The sequence below is a fragment of the Musca autumnalis genome, unplaced genomic scaffold (assembly GCF_047663935.1).
Source record: "Musca autumnalis isolate F117 unplaced genomic scaffold, ASM4766393v1 scaffold_4, whole genome shotgun sequence".
Taxonomy (NCBI): Eukaryota; Metazoa; Arthropoda; class Insecta; order Diptera; family Muscidae; genus Musca; species Musca autumnalis.
The window spans coordinates 46,775,393-46,791,819 of record NW_027411977.1 but is presented as its reverse complement, the minus strand read 5'-3'; the positions used below and the strand labels follow the sequence as shown (position 1 = coordinate 46,791,819).

General features: G+C 35.9%; 1 protein-coding gene across 1 annotated transcript in view; it reads right to left on the bottom strand.

Moving 5' to 3' along the window:
* The window catches only part of LOC141403887 (uncharacterized), a 160,769-nt gene extending 144,891 nt beyond the window's left edge, over positions 1 to 15,878 (bottom strand). Inside the window, exon 1 of the mRNA XM_073986952.1 lies at positions 14,360 to 15,878. Within this exon, the coding sequence (XP_073843053.1) occupies positions 14,360 to 14,547 (188 nt within the window). The 5' untranslated portion in view covers positions 14,548 to 15,878. The remainder of the gene's footprint in view (positions 1 to 14,359) is intronic.
* Positions 15,879 to 16,427: the final 549 nt, after the last annotated feature.

Genomic DNA, 16,427 nt, shown 5'->3' with positions numbered 1-16,427 from the left:
GCCAGAATGCCGCCATGAGGACTGCAACAGGGCGCCTCCTCATGACACCTGTGGACCATCTTCATGAGGAGGCGAAGGTTTTACCGGTGCGTCAGCACAATAAGATGTTGTCGATGCAGTACCTGCATGAGTGTTACTGCAGTGAGCATCCCTGTCACGACTTATTGGACAGGAAACCAAGCGTATCTCCGGCGTTTCTACCTACCACAACTGAAGAACAAATCATTAGACACTTCTTCCTCTTGATTTATTTCTAGTTTTCAGTCATAAAGTGTAGATATTTGTCCAATTTCTATAATTTTTAAAGAATTTTTAATGATGGTGCTATTATTTTTTCGCCCACTTTTTGGAGTGTCGAACATAAATATGATTTTTAATTATTATTAAATTCTTTAGAGTGGGTTAGTTCTAAATACGCATGAAACGGTCAGCAAAATTTGCACATGTAAATAAGAATGCCTGCAAAATATTTTTGTAGGAAGTGGTCCTATTATTTTTTTCGCAGCTGTATATGAAGACGTGGACCAATACCGACAAATTACAGGTGTAATTTTCATACCCCAAATGAAGACTTAATATCAAATTTCAGCCATTTCGGTGGGATATTCAGGCCGCAAACCCTTGCATATGGTTTTGCATATGGACATTTTATGCAAATATGAAATTTCATTTTTTTTGGATTTTTTCGCCTAACCAAGTTAGAATGGTCGTTGGCAGTTGACACATTTAATGATTTGAATTTCAGGGTATTGCTAGGGCACATTCAACCTGGGTAAAAACAAATTTAACAACAATTATGGACTGGGTTTACCGGATTTGTCCTATTTTCCATTTCCATTTTCTCAGCTGACTGGCATTGGGGACGGGCAGGGAATTCAAATTTTGTAAAAATCTATTTGGACCGAATCCCGATTATATCTCTGGCTACAAAACAGTTCGATGTTAACATGAAACCCCTTACCCCTTATCTTTAGCGGATATAGAAACAAAAACGGCGGAAAGCATCACAAACACACGAACACATTAAGTTGACACACTTTCAACTTCCTTGCCTTCCTTCAAATAGGTCATTAGAATTTCTAATATGGTATAAATATGTATGCAGCGAGTGAATTTCGATAGAACTATGACAGATGCATTTAGCTATGAAAAAAAAAACAGAGTAATTAGCACGTGGTTCCATAGGCATGTGTTGTTAAATGCTAACATACTTCCGGCGTCTATGAATGCACGTTTGTTAGTCCAACAATAATAGCATTCATATCATGCCAAAGATGAATAATTAACACTTACAAAGTGAAAGAGAATGATAGTGAGAGGTTTAGGATTTACAGAAATTATCAGAGGCTAGTAGGTTAAGATGGCAATGTGGCATTTAAATATTTGTGGTCTGTAAAGTTTGTTGAAAAGATGTTAAAAAATGTCTGTAATTAAAATATTTACATTGATGGAATCACCTAATTTGAGCGACGTGTTTGTAATCTATACAGAAGGTCATACATTGTAATGGCGTTAAAAATATATTCACATTTCTTAGCTATTATAAATACTAATCTCGGTAATGGTGGCGACATTTTTTCAATCCCAGGGTAGCGGGGTAGTGTTTCGGCCAGCGGCTGCCACCCCAGCATCAAATATATGCTTCTACATAAGTTTCATGCCGCTACAACAATAACAACAATATTTTTTTCCTTTTACAACTTCGTACTATGTTCGGTAAACAGTGCGATATGCGTAATAAGTCCGTGCTTAAAAGAATTATTTTGCACTGTATTATGAAAGCCTTTTCCCCTTATCAATTCTAGGAGGTCCACGAACATCACGAATGATATTGCATCATAATTCTAGCCCTAATCTGTTTAGGGACAAGATAAAAGGAAAAGAACAACTTATTAAATGAAACAAATCTGGATAATATGAATGAGCAAAATGTTTTTTATTTATTTTCTCGTTTAGAGTTAAGCTTGATGATCGGAAATTTTTTGCAAGTGAAAAAGGAAAGCCAAGGCTCGAACCCACGGCGTGTCACGGCGTGTTAGCGTTCAAAGCCAAACTCATAACTTCAAAGGCAGCGCAAAAAAGCGTTTGTCATGAAGAAATACAATTCAACGGCCAAATATCCGTGGTTGTATAAAACACATTTGCATTTGAAAAACGAAAAGTTCTGGGCTTTCTGGCTTTCCTTTTTCACTTGCAAAAAATTTCCGATCATCAAGCTTAACTCTAAACGAGAAAATTAATAAAAATCATTAAAAAAAATTATCTTCGCCCAAACAGGCAAACTAAAACGGATTTGGTGACAATCTTTTGACACCTGCGGAGATTTATTACTGCATTATGCTCTGACCAATTGTGAAGACAGCTTAGCAAATTACTAAATTTAGAAAAAAATAGAATGTATATCTACAGAACAATTAAAACAATTATGGAATGATTCATACAAAAGCTACGGTAGATTGGGCGTAATTAAAAGCTAAAAGAAACAACAATAAGGTAATGACTAACAAAAAAACCAGAACAAATAAGATGCATATGAAAATGGCATTAAGTTCGACCAACCGAAACTTATGAACCCTTCTCTCTACTCTATATATAACATTGTACTGTTTAAGATATCAACAACAAGATCTTTGGGAATGCACATACATACATATGTTCCCACAACATCCCCGAAGGGACAAGGGAGACTTCTCTCATATCAATGAGTGCACGCCGATTCATATTGGCTCAATGATATGGGACCTACTTTTTGTTGCCGAGTCCGAACGGCGTGTCTTACGACACCACTTGTAGAGAAGTTTTTCATGGCTTAAATACTCAGGAAATGTCGCCAGCATTACTGAGGTGGAATTTTGCCACCGTTGAAAATTTAATGTTGCTTGGCCTGGGATTCGAACCGCAGACCTTCTGAGTGCAAGGCGGACGTGCTAACCATTGCACCACGGTGGTGAGAAAAAGAAGCTGAACAAAAACTGCAGTCTTCAGAATTGTGATGGATACAACGTACTTCGCTTGGATCGTAGGACAAGTAGATGTGGTGGACTTGTAATCTAATTGCACCAGTCAGTCCAGTACAGACCTATCTCGCTTGAACTATACTCTACTTACACATACGTGTTGAGTATGGGGTTAGCGGCAAAGTGTGGAACCGCCGATTATTACCTCATTGCGCCTGCTCTCACCATTGATAACATTTGTGTCTGGTCAAAGGCCTATCTCAGAAAATATCCGCCACCAAATGAAGCTCCAACTGGATGACGATGTGTCAATAATTCCGACCACTATAATAATAATATAATAATAATTGTTCTACAAACATCCCAGGGGGGACAAGGGAGACTTCTCTCATATCAATGACTGCACCCCGATTCATATTAGCTCAATGATATGGGACCTACAGTTTATCGCCGAGTCCGAACGGCGTGCCCTAAAACACCACCTGTAGAGAAATTTTACATGGCTGAAATACTCAGGAAATGTCGCCAACATTACTGAGGGGTATTTTGCCACCATTGAAAATTTTATGTTGACTGGCCGGGGAATCGAACCCACGACCTTCTGCTTGCAAGGCGGATGTGCGCACCATTACACCACGGCGGCACCCAATCACTAACTTCCCCAAAGTCCTGGGGGTCAAATTCGACAGTTTGTACCAGTCGACCGCGCATGCCACAGCTATCTGCGATAAGATGAGAAGTGGGAACATGGTCGTCAAGTCCTTAGCCGGCAGCAGTTGGAAAGCAGATAAAGAAACCCTGTTAACCACATTGATACGCAATGGAAAAACTTGGCAAAATTAAGCTCTGAAACCACAACAGGGTATCTCCTCATTTCTTTGAGGAGACTAAGATCTTGGCTATGCGTCTGCACATTACGATGCTTCGATGCAATATCCGGTTGGATACTGTAGGCAAAACAATCCAAATCATCATATAGTGGATAGGCTGAAACAGGATCTTCATGCTGTAGAGAGGTAGGTCCAAAGATACAAAAGGAAATCTCTAGATCACCAAGCTTTTTCGAGTGATATTCATACTATAGGGTGGGTCGGGTATTGCCTTCCCGGATAACTCACCGATTTTTAGGAATTTCTATTTTCCGTTTAAATGAATAGGAGACCGGGTTGGTTTTGATGTTTTATTAATATTTATTTAATATTAATAGTAATGAGTAATATATTTGATTAAACGTAAATGAAAGTTAATGTGTGAAACGAAAAGTTACAGCAATATTTCATGAGTAAAAACATTTAATTGAAACAATAAAAAAAGAATTAACACAAAGAATATTAAACGTTTGCAAATTCAGCCGTCTGCCGTTTTGCCGTCTTCGATTAGCACGTCTGCTCGTCTTTTATTCGCGGAGTTAGAACGTCTTTTCTTCTCCGTGGTTGAGTAAGAACTAACTTCAAAGGAGTTTGAGTAAAATCATATTTTTTGTTAGTTCTAAATTAAAGTGTTGCCACGTTGTAGGAAATAGATCGATCCCACATTTCGGCCATCCTGCGCTGAATTCGTCTCGAATTCTTCGTCGTCTTCCATCATTCCCCATGGCTTCATATACTCGGCACATGTTGTTGTTGCTCTGGGACCTTCGTTGAAACTCGCCTTCTTAACATCGTAGGTGTTATTTGATTTGACTTTGGTTACTTCATACGGGCCTAAATATTTCTGCTTTAACTTCAAGCCTGGCCCAAATTGGGTCCTTTTTATTGCTACTAGGTCACCAATTCGATACTGCTTAGCCATTCTGCGTCTCAGATTGTAACCATGTCTGTTCTCATTTTGTATTTTAAGAATTTCTTCTTTAGCCTTCTTTCTTATTTCATCTCGCTGTTCGTCGAATTGATGAATCATCTCTTGTTCTATAAGTTCTTTAACGTATAGCTGGTCTGGTGTTCTCATCTTTACTCCAACAAGAAGTTCGAATGGTGTAGCTTTAGTACTTCTAGAATACGTCGAATTCATGGCTTGTTGTACCTTGTCTAGATGTTTGTACCACTTGGTCGGATCATCAGCACTTAATTTTGTCAAAACAGATGTAATTACAGAGTTCATTCTCTCTACCTGACCGTTAGCTCTCGGTAATCCCGTCGTTATTAAAATATGTTCGATGTTTTCAGATTCACAATACTGCTTGAATTCTTCTGACGTAAACGCGGTACCTCGATCAGAGATTATTCTCACTGGATTGCCAAACACAGAACTTTGGGTTTGCAATTTAGAAATGACTTCAGCTGTCGTCGTACTTTTCGTCGGGTATAACCAGCAAAATTTGGTGAACGAATCTACTACCACAAATATATGCTTATAATTCTTATTCGTCGATTCCAACGGGCCTAAATGATCTATGTGATAAGTGTGTAACGGCTCTGAACTTTTCTGCAACGGATGAAGTTCTCCTTCTTGCTTTCCTCTTTTCCTATTCGCAACAATACACTGGACACAATTGTCAATGTGATTCTGGATCTTGCTGTCCATCTCTGGCATGTAATATTCTCTACGTAGAATCTCCTTAACTTTCTTCACGGCAAAATGTCCTTTTTCGTGCGCCTTTCGAATAAGTTCTCGTTGCATAAGTCTAGGAACCACAATCAATTCAGAATCGTCAACAATCTTGTACAAAATACCGTTCTTCATCATGTACCCGTCGAAAATATCCGTTTCTTGAAGTTTTTCCATTATAGGTTTCAATTCGTCGTCATTCATTTGAGATTTTCTAATTCGTACTATGATACCATCTTCTGTTATTGTCATCACGGGATATCTGCTCAAAAAGTCAACATGTCGCATTCGAGAACCACTGCGATGTTCCACCTCATAATCAAATTCTTGTAAAAGAAGTATCCATCTTGCAACTCTAGTACATAAATCTTTCTTTTCCATTGTCTTGGTAAACGCATTGCAGTCTGTCACGATTTTAAAATGTATTCCCAAAAGATATACTCGGAATTTCTTTAATGCTTCTACAACTGCAAGAATCTCTAATTCATAACTGCTATATTTTCTTTCGGCGTCCGATGTCTTTCTGCTCATATAGTAGACTGGGTGGAGTTGTCCATCATCTGGTGATTTTTGCATCAAAATCGCACCATAGCCATCCATCGAAGCGTCTGTATGCAGTTCCGTCTCATAAGCTTGATTTAAAATGTTCAACACAGGAGAGTCGCATAACATTCTCTTCAAATTGTTGAAAGCCTGCAATTGTCTTTCACCCATCTCAAATTTAACGTTGTCCTTTGTCAAGTCTGATAAAGGTTTAGCAATGCGAGAAAAGTCTGGTATGAACTTGCGAAGATAACCTGCGAGTCCCAAAAAACTACGAAGTTGCTTTATGTTGGTCGGTACTTGGAACTTCATAACTGCATTCACCTTTTCAGAATTTGGATATATTTTCCCGTCTTCAATTATGTATCCAAGAAATTCTATTTGTCTTTTCAAAAACTTGCACTTCTTGATGTTGAGCTCCAGTCCGTATTCTCGACAAAGATTAATAATTGTTTTCAAATTAGCAATAGCTTCTGCCTCATTAGCACCTGGTATAATGATATCGTCAACATATGGTAGAGCTATTCCCTCACGAGTCGCTTCTCGGAAAATTGCGTTAATGTATCTTTGGAAAACAGCTGGCGAGTTTGATAATCCAAAAGGTACTCGTCGAAATTGATACTGTCCGTTATGAGTTACGAATGATGTAAATTTCCTACTTGGCTCGGCTACCGGTTCGTGGAAAAATCCATTTTTAAGGTCAATCGTACTGAAAACTCTAGCATTTTGTAGACGGTCTAACAAATCTTCTATTAATGGAAGAGGAAACTTATCCTTGATCATGACTTTATTTAAACGACGATAGTCAACACATAGTCTTGGAGTTCCATCCCGTTTTTTCACAAGTACTACGGCGCTACTGTATTCTGATTTGGATTCCTCAATAATTCCATCTTTCAACCATTGATCTACCTGATCATCTACCAAACACTTTTCTGCCAAAGGAAGTCGTCTCGGTCTTGCTGATATTGGGTCGTCGTTGGCCAATACAATATTCATTTGAATATTAACAGACTTACATTTTTCCGGCTTATAGTTTCGTATCATTTCGGTTACTTGTGCCTTTGCTTGTTTGCTTGAATTCACGCCTATATCCAATTCAGGTTCTGTATCCACACACTCTATTCTCATTAGTGGGAATTTGTCACATTCGGGTTTTACTTTTTTAATAGTAACACTATTTGGACGTATTAATATTTCAGCTTGTGAACAAAAGCTTTCACCAATTATCAAGTCAATGTTTATGTTATTTCGCGGAACGATCAAAAAATTTACTTTATAGTCCTCACCATCAATTGTTACTATTTTTTCGAACTGTCCAATTGGTTTAATTAAACGGTTTTATTTAACTCAGCCTGTTTGTTTTATTCTTGGGTCAAATTTAGTACATCAAATTTCACCCTCTTCCTGTCAACCGATTAACCTGAAATTTTGTATACACTTTGGACTTTGGGGGCAATACAATTATGTTTATTCATTATCACTATAAATTCAAGATGGCGGCCGCTACAAAATGGCGGATAACGTAGGTTTTATCAATTCCATCAATATGGGTATCAAATGAAAGTGCTCAACCAGTAGAATACAATGTACTATATAAAATTAAAATCCAAGATGGCGGCCCCTACAAAATGGCGAATAACTTACAGCGAATCACATTGCTATTGCGAAGAGATAATTAATAATGCCGACTTCATTCTTTTTTCTTTGCATTATTTTTATATGTCTTGACCTAAATATTATAAAATAAAATTAACGAAATTCTGATGAATTTAGATAATAAATTAAAAATTGTTAATATCATCGATTTTTATCTCACAGTGAAAATATCCACTCCAAAAGTAAAAATTGTAAACATCACCGATTTTTATCTCACAGTGAAAAGTATCCACTCTAAAAGAATGCGAAATAAAAACTAAAAACTAGAAAATAAAAATAGGTAAAAAAACTTTTTATGTTAAACGGTTTTATGTTAAACATACATTGCAATGTTTAAGATAAATTTACTAAAAACCAAAAAATAATAAAATAGATACAGTCGTGGGAATTATAAACATATGCATAGACTAGACTAAAATAAAACCGTGGGGCACGTCAATTGTCTACAATCGTTGATTAAAATGTTTGTTTTGTAATGATACACTATAATTAGGCAGTTGTTCAACCGACAACGATGGACGTGTGATAAGTAGGGCTAGAATGTGCCCCACGGTTTTATTTTAGTCTAGTCTATGCATATGTTTATAATTCCCACGACTGTATCTATTTTATTATTTTTTGGTTTTTAGTAAATTTATCTTAAACATTGCAATGTATGTTTAACATAAAACCGTTTAACATAAAAAGTTTTTTTACCTATTTTTATTTTAGAATTTCCAAATCCAACTAAATAAAAGTTTTTCTCACACGACACAATTTTTGAACCGAACTGTTTGAATACACTTTCATTCATTATGTTAAATTTACTGCCGGTGTCTATTAATGCTGTATAATTTTTATTGTCTATTTGCACAGTCTTTTTCATTAATTCGTCTTTTGGTTCTAAAAATCTTGTATTCGATTGTTTCACTGTATCTGAAACTACACAGTCTTTTGCGATATGACCGAACTGATCACACTTAAAACATTTTAAACCTTTACTTTTGTTTTTACAGTCTATCGATTTGTGTCCTTTTATTCCACAGTTAAAACATTTTACTTCTTTTGTTGTGATACGATTATTGTCACTTTTTGTTTTGATTGTTTTCTGGTTAACACTCTTTGAATTATTTTCTTGTTTGAATTTACCACGGAATGTCTCATATACCGATAATTTCTCTTTAAATTCACGAATGTTTTTTGCACCATACAAAAGGGCTTTGTTTATGTTCAAATCGTCTATTCCGTCAATCACATATTGTATAAGAGAGCTTTCATCTACCAGTCCTCTCTCTGCAATCTCTTTAACACTAAAAAAATACTCGAAAACACTTTCATTTTTTCTCATCTTTCTTTCAGAGAGTAACTTATGAATTTGAGCACTGTTTGTTTTATTTGCAAATTCATCACGAAGGGCTGTTTTTAATTTTTCCCAACTCGTTAAGCCACGTTCGCTTTGTACAAACAATTTTGCCAAACCACTCAATGACTTCTTTGCAAAAACAAATGTTTGAAAATCATCCCACTGCATAATTGTCGCTGTTTCTTCTAATTCACAAATCCACACATCAACAGGTATTCCGCTGCTTCCGTCAAATTGTCTAATAGAATCCTCGATGTCACGAAAATTGAGTGTAAATCTTGGACTTGTTGTATACATTGTTCTTGGTTTGTTGATCTCCGTTTTTTGATTTACTCCTCTGTCGCAGTCAGCTGAACAGAAACTTTCGTTGTGGTGTGTTCTCTCGTTTTTTGTTATTCTCTCGATCTGCTGTTGTACGACTTCGTTCCCACTCAAATTGCTGCATGAAGTGTTGATTTGATTATCTGCATTATCTCCGTCGTTCTCATCATATTCTGCATCGCTCTCATCTTCTACGTCGCTGTTGGTACTGCTGCTTGTTAGTAAACTCCCTTTCTTTAAATTCTTGAAAATGTGCAGCGTTAGATCTTTGTTGTTGTAGTCGATGCCTAATACATTACAAATCGAAATCAAGTCTGCTGTTGTCAACTGCTCTTCAACATACTTCGCCTTCTGTTGATAGTTAGCCGAACTCTCGTCGAAATCGAAACCTTCAAATTCTCTCAACCGTTGTCTATTTGTTCTATCTCCTTCCGACTCAAAAATAAATTTATGTAAGGCGGTAATGTTTGCATTTCGACTCCTACGAAGACTTTCACGAACACATTCAAACATACCTAAACTACTCATTGTTCTATTCTCCCCTGCAAACCATTGGAAGATTGTTGGACGATTTTTCGACCAGATTTTTCTTCAACGCTTCTTTCCGGCGATCTTTTAGCGAATTTTTATATAAAATTCACCCCTGCGGGTAATTTGCCATTCGTTGACGATTCTCAAAAATTATTGTTTATAATCAATCGCTACGACAAATTACCTGTTATGCTTCTCGGTGATCTTTCCACGAAGTTGTGTTATGTTCCGCTATTGTTAGAGCAGGCGAATAATATATTATTCTTCCGAACCCCGATCACGCGATTGTTACTAAAATTTTTGATTTGGTTGCTTATAATTCTCATTTACACATTCTGCATAACTTTGGTATAAATGGCACGTATTATATTATGAGTATTGACAAACATAGTACATGTCTGGGTTTTGCCAAGTGAAATTAAGAAAGGCCCGAGAAGCAGTACATACCACTATATCATAAGGAATGATAAAAAATTATAACAAATCAGAAAATAAAACAAAAAGTATAAAAATAAAAACAAATCAAAGAAACAAAAGACAAAAAAGAATGAAAAATAAATTTGCTTTAATTTTTAAACGGTTTTATTTAACTCAGCCTGTTTGTTTTATTCTTGGGTCAAATTTAGTACATCAAATTTCACCCTCTTCCTGTCAACCGATTAACCTGAAATTTTGTATACACTTTGGACTTTGGGGGCAATACAATTATGTTTATTCATTATCACTATAAATTCAAGATGGCGGCCGCTACAAAATGGCGGATAACGTAGGTTTTATCAATTCCATCAATATGGGTATCAAATGAAAGTGCTCAACCAGTAGAATACAATGTACTATATAAAATTAAAATCCAAGATGGCGGCCCCTACAAAATGGCGAATAACTTACAGCGAATCACATTAAAAGTATCCACATCAATTTCTTTTATTAAAACTGCTATTGCGAAGAGATAATTAATAATGCCGACATCATTCTTTTTTCTTTGCATTATTTTTATATGTCTTGACCTTAATATTATAAAATAAAATTAACGAAATTCTGATGAATTTAGATAATAAATTAAAAATTGTTAATATCATCGATTTTTATCTCACAGTGAAAATATCCACTCCAAAAGTAAAAATTGTAAACATCACCGATTTTTATCTCATAGTGAAAAGTATCCACTCTAAAAGAATGCGAAATAAAAACTAAAAACTAGAAAATAAAAATAGGTAAAAAAACTTTTTATGTTAAACGGTTTTATGTTAAACATACATTGCAATGTTTAAGATAAATGTACTAAAAACCAAAAAATAATAAAATAGATACAGTCGTGGGAATTATAAACATATGCATAGACTAGACTAAAATAAAACCGTGGGGCACGTCAATTGTCTACAATCGTTGATTAAAATGTTTGTTTTGTAATGATACACTATAATTAGGCAGTTGTTCAACCGACAACGACGGACGTGTGATAAGTAGGGCTAGAATGTGCCCCACGGCTTTATTTTAGTCTAGTCTATGCATATGTTTATAATTCCCACGACTGTATCTATTTTATTATTTTTTGGTTTTTAGTACATTTATCTTAAACATTGCAATGTATGTTTAACATAAAACCGTTTAACATAAAAAGTTTTTTTACCTATTTTTTTTTGTTTATATTTTCTTCTTCTTAAGATCTTCCAAATGATTCGTCAGCGAATCTTGGTAGCGATTCGCATTCCATAAACACTTACTTTAGGTTGGTGTTACGTGGAAGATTTTTAGGCGATATCGCCTGCGAAAAATTATTCGCCCAGGATAATCGCGTATTATTCTTAGGCGATAGAAATGGTTTGCAGGGTCTTTTCGTTTTAAAGTAAAACAGAAATTCAAATGTAACCGTCGTTGTTCGTATTTGTGTTAGTGTTCAAAGATGTTACAATTCTTCTTTTGCACGTCTTGCTTTGTTCTTTTTACACGTCTTGTTTCTTTCTTTTGCACGTCTTGCTTTTTTTTTTTCTTTTTGCACGTCTAGATTTTTCTTTTGCACGTCGCGACTATTCCGTTAGGTTTCTTTTGTTTCTTACTAGAATGTTCGATTTATTTTGCAACACGGTTATGGTCTATTTTAAGGGTTTTTATTTCACAACACTCACGGTTTTGGACAATGTCTATGATCTTTTATTTTACAACACGCACGATCAATGTCTAGGATCTTCTATTTATTTCACAACGTTCACGGTCAATGTCTAGGATCTTGGTTTCCACAACGTTCACGGTCAATGTCTAGGATCTTGGTTGAGCTCCCAAAATATAGGGTGGGTCGGGTATTGCCTTCCCGGATAACTCACCGATTTTTAGGAATTTCTATTTTCCGTTTAAATGAATAGGAGACCGGGTTGGTTTTGATGTTTTATTAATATTTACTTAATATTAATAGTAATGAGTAATATATTTGATTAAACGTAAATGAAAGTTAATGTGTGAAACGAAAAGTTACAGCAATATTTCATGAGTAAAAACATTTAATTGAAACAATAAAAAAAAGAATTAACACAAAGAATATTAAACGTTTGCAAATTCAGCCGTCTGCCGTTTTGCCGTCTTCGATTAGCACGTCTGCTCGTCTTTTATTCGCGGAGTTAGAACGTCTTTTCTTCTCCGTGGTTGAGTAAGAACTAACTTCAAAGGAGTTTGAGTAAAATCATATTTGTTGTTAGAGAGCTTTGTTCTAAATTAAAGTGTTGCCACGTTGTAGGAAATAGATCGATCCCACAATACTGAAGCAGTCGCTGAGGATATAAGAGCCTATCGTGAATAACGTCCTCGCAGAACAACAGCTGCCTGGACGAGCGGGAGTTGCTTTGGTGCAGCTAAAATCTGATTAGTGTCGCCGCCAAAATTCTTACTGGGACAGACCTCATTATACGTTGCACCTTTTCAACTGCCCAACCAAAACCTAACTTCACTCTCATTACGGTCTAATCCAATTCAGTTAGCGTCTTTTCTGAACTTGGAGTTGGACGCAGAGCCGAATCGATAAAATAAATACGTATACGTAGACGCATAAGTTCTACGAGTGAAGTACATGTCAATTATGGCAGCTAAGGGTCCTTAACCTAACATTTTAATCGTTCACACAGGCCACGTCATCACCCACAATCTGAGAACTTATCAAAAGGTGTTTAAGTACCAAACCGGCAGCACTGGGTACAGATAAAGAAACCTTGGGAACTAAATACAACGCAATAGGTCAGTCTGAGAAAAGTTATGGGGTACCGGTTTGGTTCGCAAATACAATGCAACTCAATGGAAGAGTATTCAGACCAGTCTCACGCTACAATGTATAATTTAGACCTTTTGGACAATTATGTCTGGAAGCATGGACTTGCCCACGAAAAACATAATATCGCTGTAAACAGGACCAAATAAAGTACCTTTTGTAAACATTTCCAAAGGATTCTCGAACCGACATTAAACTGCACTTAAACAAAAATTTACAACTTTGTGAGGGTCCTCACCTTAGGATACAAAATATTACGAGATCCAAAGTTTGGACCAAATCGGCTGCTTCGTTCAAGAGATATCGCGCTTAGCGAATATTTTTTAACTTTAGTGGGAAGGTAACCTAAGATCTATTTTCGAACTTTATTTAAGATTCATAAGGTTTGGATCAACGCAATTTTAACTTCGAAAGTTGTAGTGTAGTGTAGCTACTACACATGTTGGCCGTAGGTGTGTTTTACAGCTTTCGGACCATTTTCTCAGGAAGTTGGAGTTGCGCCGAAAAAACTCTTACCTTTGTAATGGGGCAGTGAACACAAGTTATTACAGAAAAAATCTAACCAGTTGGAGATAAGGCCTTTAACTTTAAATTTCCAAAGTTTTGAAGGTAACCATGCAAAGCGTTACGCCCTTCCAGAGTTATCGTGCGCACAATTTTAGCGAAAAGTTTTGAACTATTTTGGGGAGATATCCGAACTTAAACTAAGTTTGAAAAAATATTACGAAGCCAAATTTTGGACCGAATCGATTGATCCGTTCTGGCGCTCAACCCAGCCAGACGAACGGCATAAATAGAATACTCTACCAGCTGGCGGAAAAATCTGAAATTTTTACCACAGGTAGATCTTTACAAAAATGCAAATTTTGGGGGAAGTCCATTCTTTCAGAGAATTCCCTTGTTAAAGTAAGAAAAAAATTTAAATGAAAAAAATGTTGTTTTCGTGCCCTAAATTGGCTCCTGTCCATAGGAAAAAGTCTTAAATCCACGGCCGAAGGCCGGCTACATAGAAAAAACTTACAATTAAAAAAAAAAAAAATATCAGATTTTTTCCGTCAGTTGGTAGAGTATTCAATTTGTTCCGAACGGACATTGCTACATCGACTCCAAATTGTTAGAAACGGATTTCGTGCAAACATATTTGGGGTCCAAAGGCTGAAGGTATAAAAAGGACGCTCAAAAAATTGCATATTCTGTGAAACTTACTTTGGATCTTGGATGCGTATGGAAACATCATCGGTTGAACGCTGCTTGGAACGCATTGGTGTCGATATGACTGTCGATCCGTACACACGTATAGCCTCATCGGTCTCTTCTTCGAAGGCATCATGAATGGAAAAACGTTTCTCCTTATTCTGACGTCCAACGGAGAAATTACCGTTGCTATTATGCATTGTGTACGGGTTTGTTTGTTGTGGTTGGTTGCTTGGAGGTGGTGGTTAGTGTTAAGATGCTTCCTCCTCTTACGCTGAGTAGTGGGAGTGATTTGGTGGCGTATCCGTTGTGGGTCGTTGATATGAGAAAACGAGCGTAACGTTTTATGTGCGTACGTACACTTTCTTTTTGGAGAATTTTTCTATTTTCCTTTTTTTGCTTTTATGCTGTGTACGATTTCTTGTTGTTGTGTTTCTTGTTTCTAACAACAGTACAATGTCGACGAGATGTTCTTGTTGTACTTCTTGTTTGTTATTCTTATGTTTTTGTTTTCTTCTTTTTTCTCGTCGTTTTTCAGAAGAACGACACAAAATAAAGAAAACAAAACAACGGCATTAAGTTGATGTACTCTCTCTCCACTACCACCAATTTTCTAATTTTCTGCTTGTCTCATCTGCTACTGCAACAAAAACAACAGCAACCACCAACACGGATACATGAAAATAAGACGAAGACGATGTTGTTTTCGTTTTTTTGTTTTGTTTAGCGTTTCGGTAAAATTTTACTTCACACTAAAATTTAGTTTTGTTGTTGTTATTGCTGTTCTTTTATTTGTTTTGTTTCTATTTTGATTAATTGTGGCACAACACATCGGCAACACCACGAAATACAAATGGACAAATGGTTTGGTTGGAAATTGTTGAAGAAAACAACTTTTTTTTGAAAATTTATAGCAATTGTTTTTTCTATTAACAAAATTATTGCACTTTTTGTTGCTTTAGATGCTCACAAATACGTTTGTTGCTATTTTTCACACATAGCTTGCCAATGAATGTAAGAAACACTCAATATTTTATAAAATATTTAGATTTCTGCCACTATTAAGACAAAATTTTCTTCACATAACTTCTTATTTCTTTCAGTAATAAAAACAAAGTTAATTCTATTCCAACAAATATCTCGGAATTTTAATTTTTTAATTGCCCACTCGAAGAAATGTGGTCTTTCACTTCAATTTTATGGTTTATGGAGTTGTTTCTTCTTTTTTATTTTAAGGCGTCGTTGATTTTTGCTTCTGCGCCTGTTTATTTTATTAACTCCACAACAACTTCTTGAAGAACAACCATACGTAGACCACTGAAATTCTTAATAACTTTTGAGATTTTTTTTACAATTTTCTTTCAAAACATTTCTTGGTATACAAAGTTGAAGAACAACTTAATTTTACAACAACCAAGTCAACAACAAATGATTTTTTCTGTTTTATTTCCCGCAATTCGTGTCAACAATCTTCGTTTTTTTCTTTTATGTGTTAATAAAAATCGACGTTCAACTTCTGTAATTTTAAATAGCACTGAATAAAAAATGAGAAACGTTGCAGAGAGAGAGCACATACCGGTGGCGACTACTGTGTGTTAAACGGCGTTATGTTGTGGCTGCTATCATCTTTAGTGAATAGCTGACTCCCCAGCACTCAATTTCGAAAATATTACCAACAGATGGCGTTGATCGCTGTAATGAATTTTGACAACAGATGGTATTTGTGTGAATAAATAATATTAGGGAATAATTTTTCGAAATTGTCCGGTCCACACTAGCGTGAATTTCATTAAAAATTTTACGATATTATGTGTTTCTAGATCGAGTTCAAAATCATGAATTTACTATATTCGATCTAAGAACGCCTAATTTCATGAACTCTTGTAATGAAATTCACACTAGCATGGACCGAGACTTGAGAACTTGAAGAGGAGAAGCTATCAAAAAGTGGTATACTTTTTGCGAGTTTTGTATGAATTGAATTAAGTTTGAAGTTTTAACGTAGGTCCCATGGTAGAACATACCAGGTAAAGTAAATACTACAACAAATACAACTCAACAACAACCAGATAGAAATTTG